Raw genomic sequence first — 18,627 nt, forward strand, 5'->3', positions numbered from 1 at the left:
GTGTTGTTTTAGCTGTCAGCACCTCCACACTTCCAGCGTGTGTGTGGTGCAGCTTATCAGGGAGAGGACTTGTCAGGGTGTAAAGCAGGGGTTAAGAGGCCTACACACATCTATCATCTATTTCTCTATCAGCGGAATTGGCCCCTCTCATGATCCGGAGGGGGAACAGGCAGTGCTCTGATTGGCCAGTGATCAGAGGAGCGGGGATGGAAACGGAAGGAAGCTTGACCCCGTGTCCTTTACTGTGGCCTGTCTTCAGCCCAGAGGGGATATAACAGAGCAGCATTAAAGACATAGTTAATGATACTGAAATGGATATAATATACAACTTATGACATATTTGGCAGTGAATTACATAGAGAAAATTGTCCTTAAGCTCCTGCTGTCTCTGAAACGATAAACACACTTCTGACTTCCATCCAATACTGGAGGCTGACAGACAGGAGGTTTGAGATTAGAGATTATAGGCTTATGGGTTGTAGGAAAACACACAACCCATTGAATACAATACATAGTAAAAAACTGCCTTTCTTTTACTCAAACACAAATTTGGGAATGATATTCCAGACCACCTGAGGAATACAAGTCCAATTTTGACCTCCGGCTAGCTAACCTTTCAGCAGAAATAAACATGTCTACTAGAGGCTGGAATCCCCAGAGACCCCACGATACAGTTCTATCACAATACTTAAGTCATAATACAATATTATTGCAATTTCAAACATGTTATGGATGCTGAATATTACAATATATTGCAATTTATTACCCATTTTCAACTGCAAATTATTTCCTAATGGTAAACTTTGCTGTTTTATATCATTAAATAAAGTTTTAAGTCCGTTTATCTCACTTCAATCATTTTTATTGCAGTAAATTGTATCTATTGGACTTAAAAAGAAGTCACTTTTAATATTTCAGTAGGCTACCAAAAGTTGCATTTGTATTTGTAATGATAATATTTTATATAATAACAAAATTGCAACTGGGCATGCGTTTATTGATATGATATTGCCACCCAAAAAATATCATGATACTATGCTGTGTAGATTTTTTTTTTCACATCCATAATGTCCACAGTCATTATGGACCAAAAGAAAACAAAAAATGTTTGGTCTCTATAGCTAATATCAACATTCATTACAAGTGTATAAAGGATGAAGTTTTGTATGACTCAGTTTAAAGTAATGCATAATTAAGGGTGTGGCTGCTTTAAGTGACATGCTGCTGGCTCTTTTTCAGATCTACTCATCACTCCTCCATAGTTCCACACTCTCCTTAAAATCCATCTTGGATTTTTGGAGCCAGAGGTGTACATCTCTGGCTCCAAAAATCCAAGATGGCAAAATGCCACACTCGACAAGTAGATACAGCTGTGGCTTGCACAGCTACATGACTTTCCCAACAGCTTCATGACTTGCCCACTATTCCTACACAATCAGGCCACGATCAGTCCCCTGAACCCCTCGGTTTAGGAGCTGAAGCCCGGAAGCAACTGCAAAGTTAGCATTTAGCTTGCTATGAAGTGTTAAGCTGAAAGAGAGGGGGTTACGTTTAGGGTTAGGGTAAGGTTTACTTAATGCGACTCATAAGGCAAATCTTTGTGTATAAGGAATTAGAAAGTGGATCATTGCTACGTTTGGCCTCATATTTCTTCACTACGATGTCATGCTGTAGCAGGCTTTAAATAACAGCCGCCATGTTGGGTTTGTGTTGTAGTGGTGGTCGCGGTTTGCAGCCTCCAAACAGAATGTGGCTGCAGCTATACACGTCTCAAACTTGAGGCTTCAAAACAGTAGTCCACAAACCAATGGGTGACGTCACAGTGGTTCTGTCCACTCTTTTTATACAGTCAGTGGTTTTGGCTAGACTGGCCACCTGTTTTAAGAAAGGCTGTCTAAAATTTTATACGAGCTGGCATTTAGATTTTGTTATTCAGGCCAACTGAAACAATTAGCAAACTTTTCTCCCTCTTTATTTAGTGTTTACATAAGATATAGCTTAATGGAGATTTACTGCTGCTACCGTTTTGGTTTTTGACCACTTCCAGTTTTGACAAGTCTGAGACAAGTGTGAATGTGTGAAGCTTCTTGTTTTCTAGTGTTCTTATATCAAGATTGGTGGCAAAGTTTGAAACACTTAAACAATTGCCAAATGTGAAGCTGCCCTTCGCTGGGTAACACCCCTCTTTTTACTGCTCTGTCTGTCTCTTTTTCTCTCTCCCTCACTCCTTCACTGTACCTTCAGTCCATGTTTTATCACATCTGTCTCATCTGTTTTTCTCCCCTCACTTTCTCCATGTCCACATGTTGTCTGTGCATTGCCGCTGTGCATGTCCTTTTCTTTCCCTCTTCCTTTTCTCATTCTTTTGCATGAATATGCACACACTCACATGTTCTCTCCATCTCTATCCGGTGAGGAAGTGCTGTTGTTCCCAGGCAGACTGGGTGGTCTCTTGGGGGAGGAGGGGAGAAAAAAATGAAGTTCATAAGCTCGGACTTGAGCAAAGAGAAATAATAGCTGACATCCCAAACATGTGTTGTTGTGTGAATGTCTTATCTTCCTGTGCTTTCATGTGCTTTTATTTATCATTTTTTATTTCCTGTATAGACCGAGCGATCCATCTTTGATGCATTCGCTGGCATCCGTCTCTTGGAAAGTGTCCCGTGTGCAGAATGCATATTTATAGTACAGTGTGCACATGTGCTTCTCCGGACATGTTTGGTATATGCGATAAAGGAATCTGCTTCATATTTCCTTGTTTGAGTGTGGGCGTTCTGGGGAATGGAGGTAGGGGAGAGAAAGTGCGACTGAGACTGATGGGGGAGGAGGAATAATGAGCGAGAGAGAGAGAGAGAGCGGAAAAGAGGGGATGGGGGATAGTGAGAGAGGGTGAGGCAGAGGAACGTGTGAAAAGACCAAGGCAGACATGTCAGGGAACAAATTGAAAATGCCAATTTCACTTTAGCCCCCACCAGCTCAGGCGCTTCCAGGCCAGCCACGGCCTCTTATTCCATGTGTAAATTAATGGTGTCCACAGAATAACACACAATCACCTCTCTCTATCCATCTCGCCCTCGCTATTTCTCCTTCACCCTTGCTGCTGGATCATCCTCCCTCCACCCATTTTCCCTCCACACTTCCTTCATCCTTCTTTTCACCATCTTTTCTTTCTTTCTTTTTTTTTTTTTGCTCCCTGCTCTCCACTTCTCCGTGCTCACTCGACCTCCATCTTTTCCGACCCATCAGCCATTCCAAACATTTTCCAGTCATCATCTCTTGTCGCTTCTCCCCTTTTATTTTTGCACTATCCTGCACTCCGTCCAGTATTATTGTCACTTTTCAGACTGTCCTTTTCTTGCCACCCTCAAACTTACCTTTCCCTTCCTAAATGACTGCACCGTAGTAACTTCAGCACGCCTGCTGTACTGATTCTCCTAAGATACCAGGTTCACTGGTCTTAAAACAGAAGTTCTTCTCACACAAAATAGTCATGAAGATCTATGTCTGCTGACTTGGAATATGTCTATTATGTGGATAGTGATGTGGGGATAGATATTATTTTAGAATTTGGACATTGTAATATTGAAAGTGTTGTCTTTTCCTGGTTTTAAAGGCTGCATTACAGTAAAGTAATGTAATTTACTAAACTTAATAGACTGTTCTAACTGTTCTATATTTTGCCTTTAGCCACTAAGTCATTTTACCTCTTGCATATCCATGTCCAGGGACCTAGTGTCTGATAATCTGCTCCTGATTATATCAAGATTACTGATGATTATTAATCAAAAATTTCATTTTTTAAAATATTTACGAAAGCACCAAAAGTATTGTTGCAATATATGTATTGAGGTATTTGTTAAAAAATATTGTGACATTTGATTTCCTCCATAACAGCCCTAGCTGAAGTGAAAAAAAGGACCATTGCAACTTCCCAGAGCCCAATGTGATGTCTTCAAACACCTTGTTGAGAACAAAGCCCAAAGATGTTCATTTTACTAATATACTGTAAACGTAAAAGAGAGGCAGCAAATCCTCCCATGGAAGCTAAGGGTTTTTCACTATTTTTGGAATGAAGAATCAGGATCAGCTCTAATGGCCAAATACGTGAATGCACATACATGGAAACTGTTTCAGGGTTTTTTTGTCTTCTCTATGCACATACACAGAAATAGACATAGTTAAAACAAGGACAAAAAAGCTAAACAAATGTGAACATAAACATGGGATTTATATAAACATCAGCTGCTATATACACATATTAATATATTCAAATTTCCTTGAAAGATGAGTCGATAAAAACAGCTGTCAGTTATCTTTTGGCCACTCAACTAACCAATGAAATGACCAATATTTTTTTTGCACAATGAAGATCTTGCTATAGTATAGTGGTGCAGTGTAAAGCCAGAAAGCTTGACATATATTAATAAAACTTTCTGTTAAAGTTTTCTAGCTGGGTGTTCTGCAGGCCAGCTCCCAGGTGGAGTTACTCAGGGGTAAAAGTTTCCTCTTCAATAGTTCATGGCTACTAAATAACTTAGAGCACCAAAATGTGCCCGAAAACACATTTTTAAAGAATTCCACCTTAAAATAAACTCCCAGAGCAAAGTAGTAGTTCTTCTGAGATACATGGTGACATCTTCCTTCATTTGGATATCAGCATCTCCGCCTTAGGGGCACGCAGCGTGTAAATCATCCAGTCGCTAAAAAAGTGAAGAATGAATTAATCAGCCATTCGCACATTGTGACATTGCTGCGTCCTCTCATTTTATTTATCTTCTCTATGCACATTTTGTGGTACTTTCCCACTCAAATACATTCTGATTCACTATTATTACAGATGTCAAGATAAATCCAACAGTGTAACATTGGAGTGGGTGATATCACATAGTGGTGAAGTTGTAGCAAGATTCAATCTGTGAGGGCCCCATAGCCTCAGGCTCGGGGCTTTCACAATGGATTTTATCACCACTCCACTAGAAGAGAATAGTCCTGATATCTCTCAGCCCGAGGCCATCGCAGATAGTGACCATACCAGTGGTAGTGAGAGTGACTGGACAGCCTTTGACTGACAGAGGCATTAGGTTAACATGGACTATCTCAAGTCTTACCCACTCTCAGTCTCCTGCTATCTAGCATCTGTTTTATGTTATATCGAAGGAAACTAATGAATAAAGTAGTTAATAATGCAGAATGTCTGTTAGACTGGGGGATGCAGGGTTCTTGATGAATGAGTATTTTCACATCATTGTGTGTTTACCTCTGTGTTTGGGAGCGGGTGAGGGGGTGATGTAACATCCAAAGCTGCATTTTATTTACTGGTGATAATCGTGGCTGATAATTTATTTGTTCGGAGTTTGGGAGGAGTCTCACAGGAGCTCTTTCTCCGTTATTCCTCCAGTTAACACAGTGCCATCACACCGCCGCGTTTGAAGCTTGTTGTCTCATTTAAAGCGATTCCATAAAACTGATTATGCCGACGACGAGTCAATTACATTTCAACTCTTATTAGTTCAGGATGCAAAAATGAAATTAGATGAGAATATTATTGTTGGAGATATATTAGGCTTTTCATTCATCACTGGAATGGAATGAGTCATACAGTGATGGGGATTCCAATCTCTTAATCAACTCTGCGCTCTGCCAGGCAGCGGCGGATGTGCTGCGTGTTAAAATCACAATATAGCCTGTCTCTCATCAGTCATTTTTATGGCCCTTCAACTGTGTGAGCACTGCAGGGTATGACATTACTACCAGCCACGAGCAGAACTGAGCTTGCTCTGTGGATTGGCAGATTTCTCTTTTACTAATTTAATATTAGACAGAGTATGTCTTACAATTATGTTATTGGTATAAGGAAATTACTGTTTTAGGTACCAATACGTGACTATGAATTTGTGACTATGAATGCTAATCTCGATGTTGTTGTTTTGCATTTCAGTACACCTATGAGGGCAATGACATCAGTGACCTGCCAGTGGATTTGTCCGTGGTTTGGAACGGAAACTTTGTCATCGACAACCCCTACAACATCAAAGGTGAGTTAATGTGGTGTCACACAGTATCGACCCTTATTGGCTCGAGGTATTCAATCTGCATGAACAAATTCTATTAGTCTCCAAAAGACTTGCTTGGTATCCTCCAGGGGAGGGTGTCATTATTAAAGGAGCAGTGTGAAGGATTTAGTGGCATCTGTGAGGAGTGCAGATTGAATCCAGCTGAAACTTCCTCCGTGTGCCAAGTGTGAACTCCCAGTTTTGAGTGTAAACCAGTGTTCAAATGATCAATTTAGACACCAACATTTTCTCTGCAATGGAGCATTAAATGTGAATTTGTTGAACAAGGGTGGACACAGTTTTTGCATTATGCAAAGTGATTGGGCCAATAGGTGGAATGCTAAGATGGAAAAATCAGAGCTTTTTAACACATTTCAAAATCAGATTTTACACTGACAGTGGGGGTAAGAAAGAAGTTAAAAAAAAAAACAAACCAAAAAGAAAAACGCTTGGCAAGATTCATTCATCACAATGTTGATTCAGAAGGCAGCTCAAGTCATTGTAACTTTCCCCACACTGAAACTTGAAAAAATTGATTAATTATTGATTTTCTGTCACTGATAATCACCAACTGAGAATGGTTGTAAATGAGCTGATTCTTGACCTTGGAAACAGTAGTTTGACAAAACAAACAGAGGTAAGATTGTTTTGTCAAACTATTCATATGGGTGTGTTTTGTCTGGTGTTATCGTTTTAAGTTATACTTCAACTATTTGTTAGGATGTTAGTGGTCTATAAGTACAATCAGGCTCATTGATGAATACACGTGGACTGTGCAGAATGCTTTAGTTAGTTATAAAATGAGCAAAAAACATGGTCAACTGATAAAGCTTTTATTCATCACATTTTTTTTTGTTTTGCAACTCATTTTCCAGCTCCACAATGCACACTGTCACATTCTTGTATCATAATTTATCACACCTGAAGGATATATTCTTGCACTCCTATTGTGCAAGCTTCCAGATGTTCCCACTGACAGGTATTATTATTATAATATATAGGGCACTGTATGTTCTTTTTTTTTACACACTATTATATTATCCACACTAATGTATAAGTACGCTTCTCTTCCCAAACAAAGTACCATGAGGGTAATGATTAAACACATACACATACTCAATGCACCACAGTGCAAGAAGACAATGAGATCATGTCTGTTGGATATAATTACTGGGAGGACAGTCTTTATAGTGCTGTCTCCATAATTGTTGTGGCCTGTAAAGCACAGCAGGGGTCTGTAACATTATTCCCCTGCTGTGAGGTAAAGTAACATCATCTGCAGCTACCACTGCGTTCGATATGGCCTGTTGAAGACATGCACAAGAAATTGTGTACAACAGAAGCAGCTGCATTGTCTGGTCCTGTTTGTTCCTCTTTGATTGCTGAAGACGCGGCGAGGAGCTGGGATTTGTGTGGTATTTCAGATTAGAAGATGTTACCTCTCCAAAGCGTGTGAAGCAGTGATCATTGCCATTTTGTCAGTAATGTAAGGTAACACCACAGAGTCACTTCGTTCCATTTATTGATGTCACTCCCTGAAGTCTCAGTGTACCAAGCAAGCTGTTGAAGTCTCACATTTCACACATTTTTCAGGCTCTTGTCTCTGACTGTTTTATGGATGTGTTTGTAACATATACAAGACATACCTGTATGTGTATGAATATGGGGACCTCGCTTTAAACCAGAGAAATGAGGTGTTTATATTCATGGAAGCAACGTAAAATGCTTTGACAGTCGATGGTTCTTCCAGAGACAAAGTGTTTCTAAATGACATCTTTTAGATGCAGCAGTATAGACAGCACACAACATCATCGGCATGCATCAGTGTCTATGCATTGTGTGTTATCTCAAGTGTAAATCTCCTCAAGTGCAACTGCAGGCGACCCACAGCCAGAAGAAGTCTCCCCTTCACTTTCTGTCTGTCTCTCTTCACTGCCAACCCCCATCCCGATTTCTCAATCATGATAATCATCTGGTGGCGTGTGAGTGATGCTCGCTTGTCTTAAATACTGATATGTTAATGTAATTAGAGAGGAGTCATTTAGCAGCCAGTAATTGGTACAGGGTTGCTTTAAAGCTGCTCCATGACCAATGGGATTTGGGGATGGAATAGCAGAGAGAGAGAGAAAAAAAAAAAAGATTTCGCTGTACAATTCCTGAGGCCGCTGGGAAATAGTACCTTAACTCAACTTAGTCTCAGTGACATTGAAGAAGTTTTGGAATTCTTGTGTGGAAGTTGAGAAACTTAAAATAGAAGTATTTTGTTGATTTTCTGACTGCTCAACCCCTCAGGTTGTTTCTCTACTTACTTAGCTTGTAACAGCTTTAACAAACTGTAATCACGGTGAGGTAACTTTTTTCTCTCCCTAGCCTCATTTGCTCCAAAAAAAGTCCTCATTGCATCATTTTCTGTCTATTTCTTCCTCTTCTCCTCACCAGCGCACCTGTATAAGTGCTATGCCCTGAGGGACAGCTGTGGGATGTGTCTGAAGGCAAACCCCAGGTTTGAGTGCGGCTGGTGCGTACAGGAGAAAAAGTGCTCCCTGAGGCAGGAGTGTACTCCTCCAGACAGCACTTGGATGCATGCCACCACAGGAAACAGCCGCTGCGCTCACCCCAAGATCACCAAGGTAAGCCATGATAGTAATGACACATGCTCATCAGTGATCACACAAACACCATATAGCAGCTCAGTACGCTCCTACAGCTCAGCAATGTAACACAATGGTAACTGCACCTACACACACGCGCTTCTCTAAATTGTATAGAAGTGTTAAGTGCTCACCACTCAACAACATGCTCCCTAATGCAGGCAGTGTTTGGCAAACACGAGGAACCTCCCAGAGCTATATTATTGTTTTTATGCCTCTGTGCTGGTGATAGCTATGGCCGGAGGCATTTTGGTTTTGGATTGTCCATGAGTACGTCTGTCCGTCCCCATACTTGGACTCAAGGCTGAACTGATTCAGATTTTAGTTGTGAAAGGTCAAGGTTACCGTGAACTTGTCTGTCACATTTCTGTGAATGTGATATCTCTAGAATATTGGGAGGGAATTTTTTCAAATTTAGTGCAAACGCTTACTTGGACTCGAACGTGAATTTATTAGGTTTTGGTTGTCAAAGGTCAAGGTCACTGAGACCTTGCGTCTGTCTCACTCTTGTGAATGCTATATCTCAAGAAAACCTTGAGGGAATTTCTTCAAAGTAGAAACAAACATTCATTTGATGAATAATGAATTGATTAGAATGTGGTGGTCCAAGGTCACTGTGACCTTGTGTTTGTCTCATTGTCATAAACGCAATATCTCAAGATGGCCTCCAGAGAGTTCTTCAAATATGGCACAAATGTCCAATTGGACATGTTCTACAACAGTTTTCTTGCCATTACTACTCAACATCATAACTCAGCAACAGAAGGGGAGACATTTGGTCAGATACTGAATTGGTGACACTAATCTTGGGTGTCCACCTTGAAACTGTGCTGATTGTATAGATCTTCTATGCTGCCGGAGAGAAGATGTGTTTGAAGCATCAGTGTTTTCACAGACATGGATATAAACTGTAAGGGCACAAAGGCATAAAACCACATGGTGGTAATTGTTGGCATCCAGAATTTATACCTAAGTTAAAAATAAATGACAAGAAATTTATTTTATTTATGCACATGTTTCAGCTTCCTACATAGCTAAAGGTAAAACCTCATGAAACTCTCTTTTTTTTGCCAAAAATGTTAACTGACGCCATCGCCACACAGTATCACACTCCAGGGTCTGTGAGGCCAGGGAGCAGCCCACTCTAAAATCAACATTACATGGAGCTGCAGAATCCAAGTTAAAGAACAAACTCTTGTTTTACCACTGCTAGAGTCTAAGCAGACTCATCAGCTTGCTATGTGGTGTGTGTTGCCCAGCAACTCGACCTCCTAAACAACAAACAAGTCAGGGTTTTTTAGGGCAGGGGTCAGGTGGGAGGGGGCTCAAGCGACAATATGCCCTTTGTAACAGGGTTGTGATTACCTCTTGTTTGGCAGACTTTGAAACTGAAGCCTCGCCTTTTGATGCAAATCAGAGGATTGCTGAAGTCAGCTCATTAGTAAAAGTAAGTTTTCCGAGAGAAGGGATTAGAAATCCCTACCTGTGCTGCGTCATTGTTTGGCCTCAGCAAATGAAGGGGACGTCACAGGAGGCGAGGCGGCAGGGAGGATAAACAACTTACAAGGCATCACCATGACTGCAACCACAACACAGATGGGCTGGCCAGGAGGAGGCAGTTCACACACCCCAAGACTGAACATACCGACATGATTAGAGATGATGGCTTCACACACACACACACACACACACACACACACACACACACACACCTGAGGAGGCAGAGAGAGTGGTAGTCTGGAGTGTTTGCGTGCAGGAGGGTGACAAAGAAACAGAGAATATCTAAGTGTGCTAATTGTGTCCCACCATGGGCGCAGAATGTGTATGTGCATGCGTGCATCTGACAGGCTGGGTGAGCTAAGGCGTCTAAACACCACGGCGTACCCATCTGTTATCATCGGTATCCGTTGCGGTGGTCCTCGTCTGACTATGACCCGGGTCACTGTTCCTACAGCTCGCCACTGGGGATTGACACACACATGTACGCTCTCACAATCACACACGGAGCTCGGTTTGAAAGCCACACACCACCGTGAAAGAAGTGTCTCAACATTTTGCTTTTAACACTACTATTCTTTTTTTTAAATTGAATTTCAAATAAGAAGAATCGTCATCTCAGTCAATACGAGTGCCATTTTTCTCTTCTTAAACGAGTGTGAAATATATGTATGGTTTATAATGCATGCCCATTTCACTGATGCAGTCTTTGTATGGCTGGAGCCCTCAGTACATTTCCTATGTGACACGGGTTCGTCTCTCTGAATGCGTAATGGAGATATTGGATAATTGGGGCACTGGCACATAGATAAATCCGTTCGCTAATGCTCTCTCTCTCTTCTTGCTCGCTTCAGTTATCTCTTTGAAACAAGCATACAGAGGCAATTGGGTTTTGTAAGTGTGTATGTATGAGAGACAGAGATGGTGGTGAGTGTGTGTGAAGGGGTGTAGGTGTGTGTTTGTGTGTGTGTGTGTGTGTGTGTGCGTGCTAGCATGTGCTGCTGCATGCATTTTGAAGAGTAAATCCTGGCCTCAGGGCAAGATGTTGGTGGCAGTCAAAAAGAGGGCGTAGAAGAGCTTCAAAAACAGCAGGAGGAGAAACGTACGGCAGGTTTGAAAATCCAGGAGAGACAAAGAAGAATAGAAGAAGAGGGAGACACTGGAGGAGGCGTTATCACTGAGCTGAGCCGAGCTGCGCTGCACTGCCAGCCTCACCTCTCCTCTCCACCTTTGACATTTACAGTGTGACATTTAATGCCAAAAGAACATCCGCAGGCGACAAAGAAAATATCTCCCTTTTCTTCTGCCATTTCATTCTTTAGTTCTCCCAAAGAGCATCACATCCGCCACACAAATTGAATATTACTCCACTTCTTACCCTCTGTTTGGCCAAATCCCTTTTTCCATGTTTGATGCTCCCTTTTTTGAAACATTTCTTTTTTCTCTCATTCAGGCTGCTTTGTTCATTTTTTTGCAGCATGTTAGCTGCTATGTGGCCATTAGCTGAAAGATTAGCCGCTAATTTCATTTGGACCGGAGAATGTGTGTTCGACCAGGACGGAAACACTATCGAAGAGGGAGTGTGAAAGCACACACATGCACACAACATACAGATATATATCATACACACACACAGCTATCCAGAGCTTTCAGAGCAGGAAGCATTAAACCAATTTTTGTCATTTCCAAGTGTGCTATTGCCCATTTGACGTTGTTCAATAGTGTGCAGTTGGGTACGGTTCCACTAATGACTCTGGCACCTAAGCGCTGTTCTCCAAACACAGCAATTGATGTTTTAGGCTGTAAATGATTGGTTTTAGACCAAGAATTTGCCTGTTAGGCTGTTAAAGTGCTATTTTTATTGTGCTGCATTTTTTCTCTCTCTGCACTGACATTGTGCACTAAGATTAATTAGTTCTACTTTCACAACAAGCAAAACACACTCTGTGTGTGTGTGTGTGTGTGTGTGTGTGTGTGTGTGTGAAAAGCAAACACACTCACACAAGCAAAAAACACTCCCACAGGGGCACACACACACTCTGAGAAGACTACATTTAGATTAAAATGTTTGATTAAAATGTTAAAAATCTGTGATAAAATAAGCTACAATGTATGGTTTGCATAATATCTTCAAAATCACAGCAACACAGACCGTGACAAACATACACACTCTCCGTCTGGCACTGTGTCCCAGTGTTGTGCAGCAGTGTCCTAGTACTGGCCTTGGATGCTGCCTGGCCCTCCATCATCCATCATCTCCTGCCTGCCTTCTCCTAGGGGACAGGAAGAGCATTACAGCTAGCCCTTAGAAACCAATTAAAACAACACAGGCCATGCCAGTATGTGTGTATGCGTGGGGGTTTGCATTTTTTCTGGTGTCTAAGCGTGTGGCACACTTCCGTGCTCTGTGTGTTTTTTTTGTCTTGCTTCTTTGTGATATTTTATGTATGAGAAAGTGTTTTTTGTTGTAAAAACTTTCTGACATTGCTTGGAAAATTGTCAGTGTGCAAGTTTTTGTACATTTACACAGCTTGTATACTTGCGAGAGGTCAACCGTTCCTCCCTCATATGATATTATTAAGCGCCAATTTTTGCTTTAGCCACGTCTTTATATCTCTCTATTTTCTTGTCATTTTCTTTACATTTTCAACCCCTCAACCCTTTTCACTCTCCCTTTCTTTCCTGCTCCCCTTCCCCTTTACATCGTCCTTCATCTATCCTGTCCTTCTGTCTCTTCCTTCCTCCTTCTGTCGACCAGCATCAAGAAAGATGTCTTCCTCTTTAGAGGCCTGTATTGAACCTGCCTCTGTGATTCGCCTGTTGTTTTTTAAAGCTTAACAACAAGTCTTACTGTTACAGCATTGAGAGAAGTAATGAAGCAAGCCAATTCTGAGTAATTATTACTCATAAAGGTAATTTTGCAACTGGATCAAGCTCATTTACTTTATTTAATAATCTTGCCATCTGAACATGCTCTCAAAGTTTGGCTACAGTAATATAATTGGCCCCAGTGTGATTTTGACTTCGGTCATAGTTTTTTTTCTTTATGTTTATAAGGATTTACATAATCAATTATCATTTTTTTTATGAAGTCACATGTAAACATTTAGTGGCAAAGACAGTTTTTGTTCGTGGAGAATCTCTCATGCAATGGATAGACTTCAGAAAACCTTACACCATGTTCAGATCATCTCTCTCCATGTCCCCTGCTTCCCCCTTCTTCCTCCTCCTCCTCATGTTCCTATAACTAGCAGATGCTATCTGTGCGCTGCCGCTCAGCCTGGCCACAATAGGCCTCACACAAAGCCTCTGACACAACGGGACAAGTCGGAGACGAAGAGGAAAAAAAAGGAATTTGAATGGGTGTGAAGCGCCACAACGGCCAGAAGAGAATAGAGCGAGTGTTTAGGCTGATGGCTTTTATCAAAAAGGGCTTTTTGTTTGTGTTGTTGAGTTGTGGATGTAACAACTTGTGTGTGAGTGTGTGTTTTGATAAGCAAGAGCTTATAGAGAAAGAGAGATTTGATTACCATATCTGAAGATTCTGACTGGTGCACCACAGCGTGCCACTCACTCTTTTGTCTCCAGCTAAAATATATGCATTCAGGCCCTCAGACAAAGAGACAGAGAGTGAATTAAAAAGACACAAGTCCAGAGAGGAAGAGGGAAAGGGCGAGGGAAGGAGGAGGGATGTTCATCAGAAGTCTAGTTGGTGTAAGATGGAAAACACTCCTTAATTATATTACTGTGGCATTTCAGCTCCGGCCTGCATGACACTGGGCTTTGTTCCCATTGTGTGTTTCTGTTAGTGGTGTCCTGAACACTTGTGGCTTTTACTCGCCCGCCAACTTTTCTATAATGATGTTAGACTGGGAATCATTGTCAGGTACCAGGTGGAGGATGGAGTTATAGAGAGCAGGTTGGATAGTGGATAGTTGGACATGGGTAGTTTAATTATTTTTGCTTCCCTTGATGAGAGGTAAATAAGTAGATTGACACATTGTTTTCTTGTGTATGGACAGTGAATATTAAGTTAACCCTTTGAAAAGCAATTTGGCTTGATTTCTCTCAAAATCATGGGAAGAAGGCAGTGAGCAATGAAAGGAAAAAATTGACCAAAATTTGTGTTTAACAATTATAATAATTATGTAACATAATCTAAACTATGGAATTATGTTAATAAGAAACATAACATTTTCCCCTAGCTCTTTTCTTTTTCCCTAGATGTTTGTCCATATACTTTTAAAAATAATTTTACAAATTTACTGATTTCTTGCAATTTTAGAACATTTATGAAAAGATTTCGGCTTGTGTTTTAAAAAGCACAATATGATTAATACAATGTTAGTTAATCAAGCAAGATCACTGCATTTATTTTCTTTCACTTCACAATGGCAGGCAAAACAGACAGTTTGTAGACATGCGCCAAGTAAAAACTACGCAGGTGGAACTAATGTGTTTCCATGTGAGGACTGTAAGTAAGCAAACAAGCACTTACTTGGATATTTTCACAGTAAAGAAGTGTTAGGTCAACAGCGAGGAGAGCCTCTTTCAGGAGTCGTAAAGAAGAATACTTTTTCACTTGAAGATGAAACTGTTGCATTTGTGTCATTTGAATGTGTTTTCTGTGTCTTTTCTTTTTTTCATATATAACCGGAACCTGAGAAGCAGCTGGCCCCCAGATATTTTTACATAATCTAACCTGGCCCTCATTCAGTTAGGACACCCCTGGTGTAGACTTTTGTATCTTACTGTATTATCTACCCAAAACAGATAATTCTTTGTGAATGTGTGTGTCTGCAGTTTATGCAGGCTTCATACTGTAATGGGAATGTCTTACTGATGGGAGCTTAATCATTATATCCCTCCTTTGTGGCAAGCAAGGTCAAAGTGTGACCTTATCCACACCCCCACTGCAGAACACCCAACCACCAGCGTCTCATCCCCCTCACCCTCCTCCCACCCTGCTGCGACAAATGACCCGACCCCACCCACACCAGGTTCTAATCCAATTAGCTTTAACTCTAATTATGCTAGCAATGACTGATTACCAAAGGGGCCATTGTCTGTGTCGCAGGCTGGTTGAATGGGAGCGTAATTAGCAACTGGGCTAGCCTCGGGTAGCCATTAGCACCTCCACACACCTTTTCACAGACCTCTTGGGGAAAGCATGGGAGCAGAGGTCGCTGTGCGCCGTAATTGTGTTCAGTAGATTAATCGTCACAAGGTTAAATGAGAGATGTAAGTGAGGGCTTGATGGGTGGGTCCAGGTTAAGTGTGTGAGTTGGCAGGTTGTGAATGTTTGACTGAGTTGAGGTGGAGTTAATGGATCTGAGGTCATTTTTCATCTCACTTAATGAGGTAGCAAGTATCTGATTCATTGAGAATGAGACATGACCATAATGATTTAAGTAAACACTCATTCATGCTGACATATAATATATCTCTATGATATACTGCTTTGGGTAAAAATCGATTGTTCCATATGTTGTTCTGGCTAACATATGTTGTCTTTTCCACCCAGTTGTCTCCGGAGACGGGGCCCAGGCAGGGAGGCACCATGCTGACCATCACTGGTGAGAACTTGGGTCTACAGTTTAAAGACATCCAGAATGGAGTCCGCATTGGCAAGGTGACCTGTAACCCTCAGGAGGACCAATACATCAGTGCTGAGCAGTAAGTTGACACTATGTCCGTCTTCATGTCTTCACTCCGACCCCTCTCTCTCAGGCTCCTTGTGTCTGAGACTCTCCACCCTATGCTTGTCTTTGTCCAGCGTTGATGTGTGACAGTAAGTGTAATGCACAGCACTCGCTGTCAAACCTCCAACTTAGCAAAAACTGCAATGGTTAAACACCACTTTCATCTTGTAAAAGAAACCAAGTCCTTGCAGTCATGCTCCTCCTGTGTTTGGTCCTGCTATTCTTCGTACCAGTGCTGACCATTTAAAGGGACACAACACTGATTTTCAAATAGCTTTGTATCATATCAACGCCTACATCTCCCTGCCCCCCCACCTGGAAGTACAGCCAAACTTTCTGCATTTTCATATTGCCAACCACCCATGTCATCAACACAGACTCCGATCAAACAGTAAAATTAGGCAGTGCTGGACAAATATAAACCCAGATTATGTTACTACGCTGCCTTTTTCTCTCCTAAAATGTTTTTTATCAACATATTTTAGTGCGCTGTTCAGCTGTAATAGCAAGAGGACAGGAAATGAGCGCCATACTGTTTCTTGCATTTTTAAAACGGCTGAAAAACTTAGATACAACAATAAAACTAAGCAGCACTGACTCTGTTACTGTATTGCCTATTTCTGGTATCAGATGTTTGCAGAAACTTGTTTTAGTTTACTGTTTAACTGTAATATGAGATAGTTTATGTGTCAGATAGAGGAGTTTGCATTACCTCACCCACCAGCAGGAGCATTTATTGGTGCATTGCTGTACATTCAAAGCTTATGCCACAGTCATTTTCCCCTGTTTTCTCTGGTTCTGTAGCACCAATTTCAAAAGTAATTGCATCTTTCTACTGTGTAGACAGCCTAGTTTTATTTTAAGACCATCTTTCCAGTAGTGAATTACTTTTAGCTGAGTTTACGTGGAACCTTTAATGTCACTAATAATCAGAATAATTGCTCAATCAGAATTGAATTACTTCATCTAACCACCTTCATCGCAATTAATTTGGTCCATTCTGAGAGACATGTAATGACATTTGCTGTGGGTGGTACATATCTTCTAAAAACTCATCCACAGATGAAAGCTTGTCATGTGAATGCTCCCTTTGATTAAATTGTGTTTACTGCTGTCAGGGAAATTCAGAATCGCGGCGGGTGCTGTGGGTTGAGCTTAACTCCCATTTAATATCCCACTTGGTATGTTCTGAGAAAAGTATTACCTGTGCAACAGCAGTAAACAATCAACGCTCCTAGTTCTATCTTTTTTTTTTAGGTTCAGTCCATTGGACATGAGCAAACTTTTTGTTTTAACTGGTTGCCTTATTGAAATCATTTTCTTACACTGTATCATGGGAATCAACAATTGGATTTTCAGTCAGATGAAAAAAAAGAGACTCTTAACCACAGCCAGTGTGATGCTGGCACTGTACTATAATAGCTAAACATGAGAAAAGATGGGCTTCAGTGAAAGTACTAGATGAGTCACACCCTGTATTTTATGTTGAATTCATCCTGAAGCCGAGAAAATACAATTTAGGACAAGGAAAAATAGGGGACGCTCGTCACAGCTGGAGGTGTCCTCAATATTCTATTTCCAACTATGTAGCTGTCATTTGTACACAAATGCTCCATTTGCTGAGTTTTGCAACACAGTCCCCAAAGATTTTATTTTCTCTCTGCCCCCTCACAAAGAGGGAAACTAAGAAATGTGACTTTGATGGTTTTGACAGCCAGGACAACAGAACGCTGTGCAGCTCTCACCAGTGATGACAGGTGCCCCCAAAATGGGTTTAGAAGTACGGTGGTGACGTGTCAGCTTTGATTTATAATTTACAGCCTCGTATATGTTGCATTCACACAGAACATTGGATTTTTACACCTTGTAGCACTGGCATCATATAAGGTAGTTCTGTGTTGTAACTTCCTCTTCACCACATTTTTTCTGAGCAATCACATCCAAAACTGCCAAGGTGTCTACGTTTAACCCCGTCACCCTGTAACTCTGCATTGGCCTGTTGCCATAGCAGCCGCAGGAGGAAGAAGAGGAGGAGGGTGCGGCTGGCAGTGAGGCTGTCATGCTAATTAAAAGTGATGTTAGCCATACGGTGCCATTAGTGGCCCGGTCGCTCTCGTCATTCCCGTGACCCTATCAGATCTGTGGCAAGGGAGACAGGACAGGGTTACGGGACTGACAGCACAGGTCAAAGGTCAGCTGGTGGAGAGAGGGGAAGGAAGGAGGCGCACTGACTGTTAGGCAGAATGTAGACACATTGTTCTTTCTACGGCTGCCAGCTCTTCATACAGAGCCTGTGCACACTCCCTGTGTTTGTAATTGGAGTGAAATCGCAAGAAAATGCAGCACTTGTAGTCCGTTTTGGAATTAGCAGGCTTGTCATTCACGTTAGTCATTAAATATTTACGAGATGGATTTGATTCCACATTGAGAAAAGTAAATTATTGCCAGTAGTGAGGAAAAACAGAACCTGGTGTAACCTTTTTTTTATTGCCTTATTAGTAGTTTCTGAATGACAGTTTGGCATATGTTTAATTTTTTAGTTTCACATTCCACCTTAGTTATTTGATTGAGGGAGGTATAATTTATAATGTTGTCATCTTTACAAATGCACCATGAACTTTCTGTCTTTCTAACCACGTAATAACAGCTCAATGTAGCCACCTGTCATCTGCGCCATAATGAGGCAAGCTAAGCCGCGGCTTCTAACTGAGAGCTGTCCAGCAT

The 18,627-nt window shown here is 41.3% G+C and overlaps 1 protein-coding gene across 20 annotated transcripts in view; it reads left to right on the forward strand.

Moving 5' to 3' along the window:
* plxna1b (plexin A1b) overlaps nucleotides 1-18,627 on the forward strand; it is a 284,396-nt gene that overhangs the window by 220,957 nt on the left and 44,812 nt on the right. For all 20 annotated transcript variants that reach the window (XM_088085695.1, XM_088085701.1, XM_088085692.1 and 17 more), the window contains 3 exons: nucleotides 5,939-6,035; nucleotides 8,493-8,683; nucleotides 15,726-15,877. In XM_088085695.1, coding sequence (XP_087941821.1) covers nucleotides 5,939-6,035; nucleotides 8,493-8,683; nucleotides 15,726-15,877 — 440 coding nt within the window. The remainder of the gene's footprint in view (nucleotides 1-5,938; nucleotides 6,036-8,492; nucleotides 8,684-15,725; nucleotides 15,878-18,627) is intronic.

The sequence above is a fragment of the Plectropomus leopardus genome, chromosome 2, assembly GCF_026936395.1.
Source record: "Plectropomus leopardus strain MGB_pleo_1.0 chromosome 2, ASM2693639v1, whole genome shotgun sequence".
Classification (NCBI taxonomy): Eukaryota; Metazoa; Chordata; class Actinopteri; order Perciformes; family Serranidae; genus Plectropomus; species Plectropomus leopardus.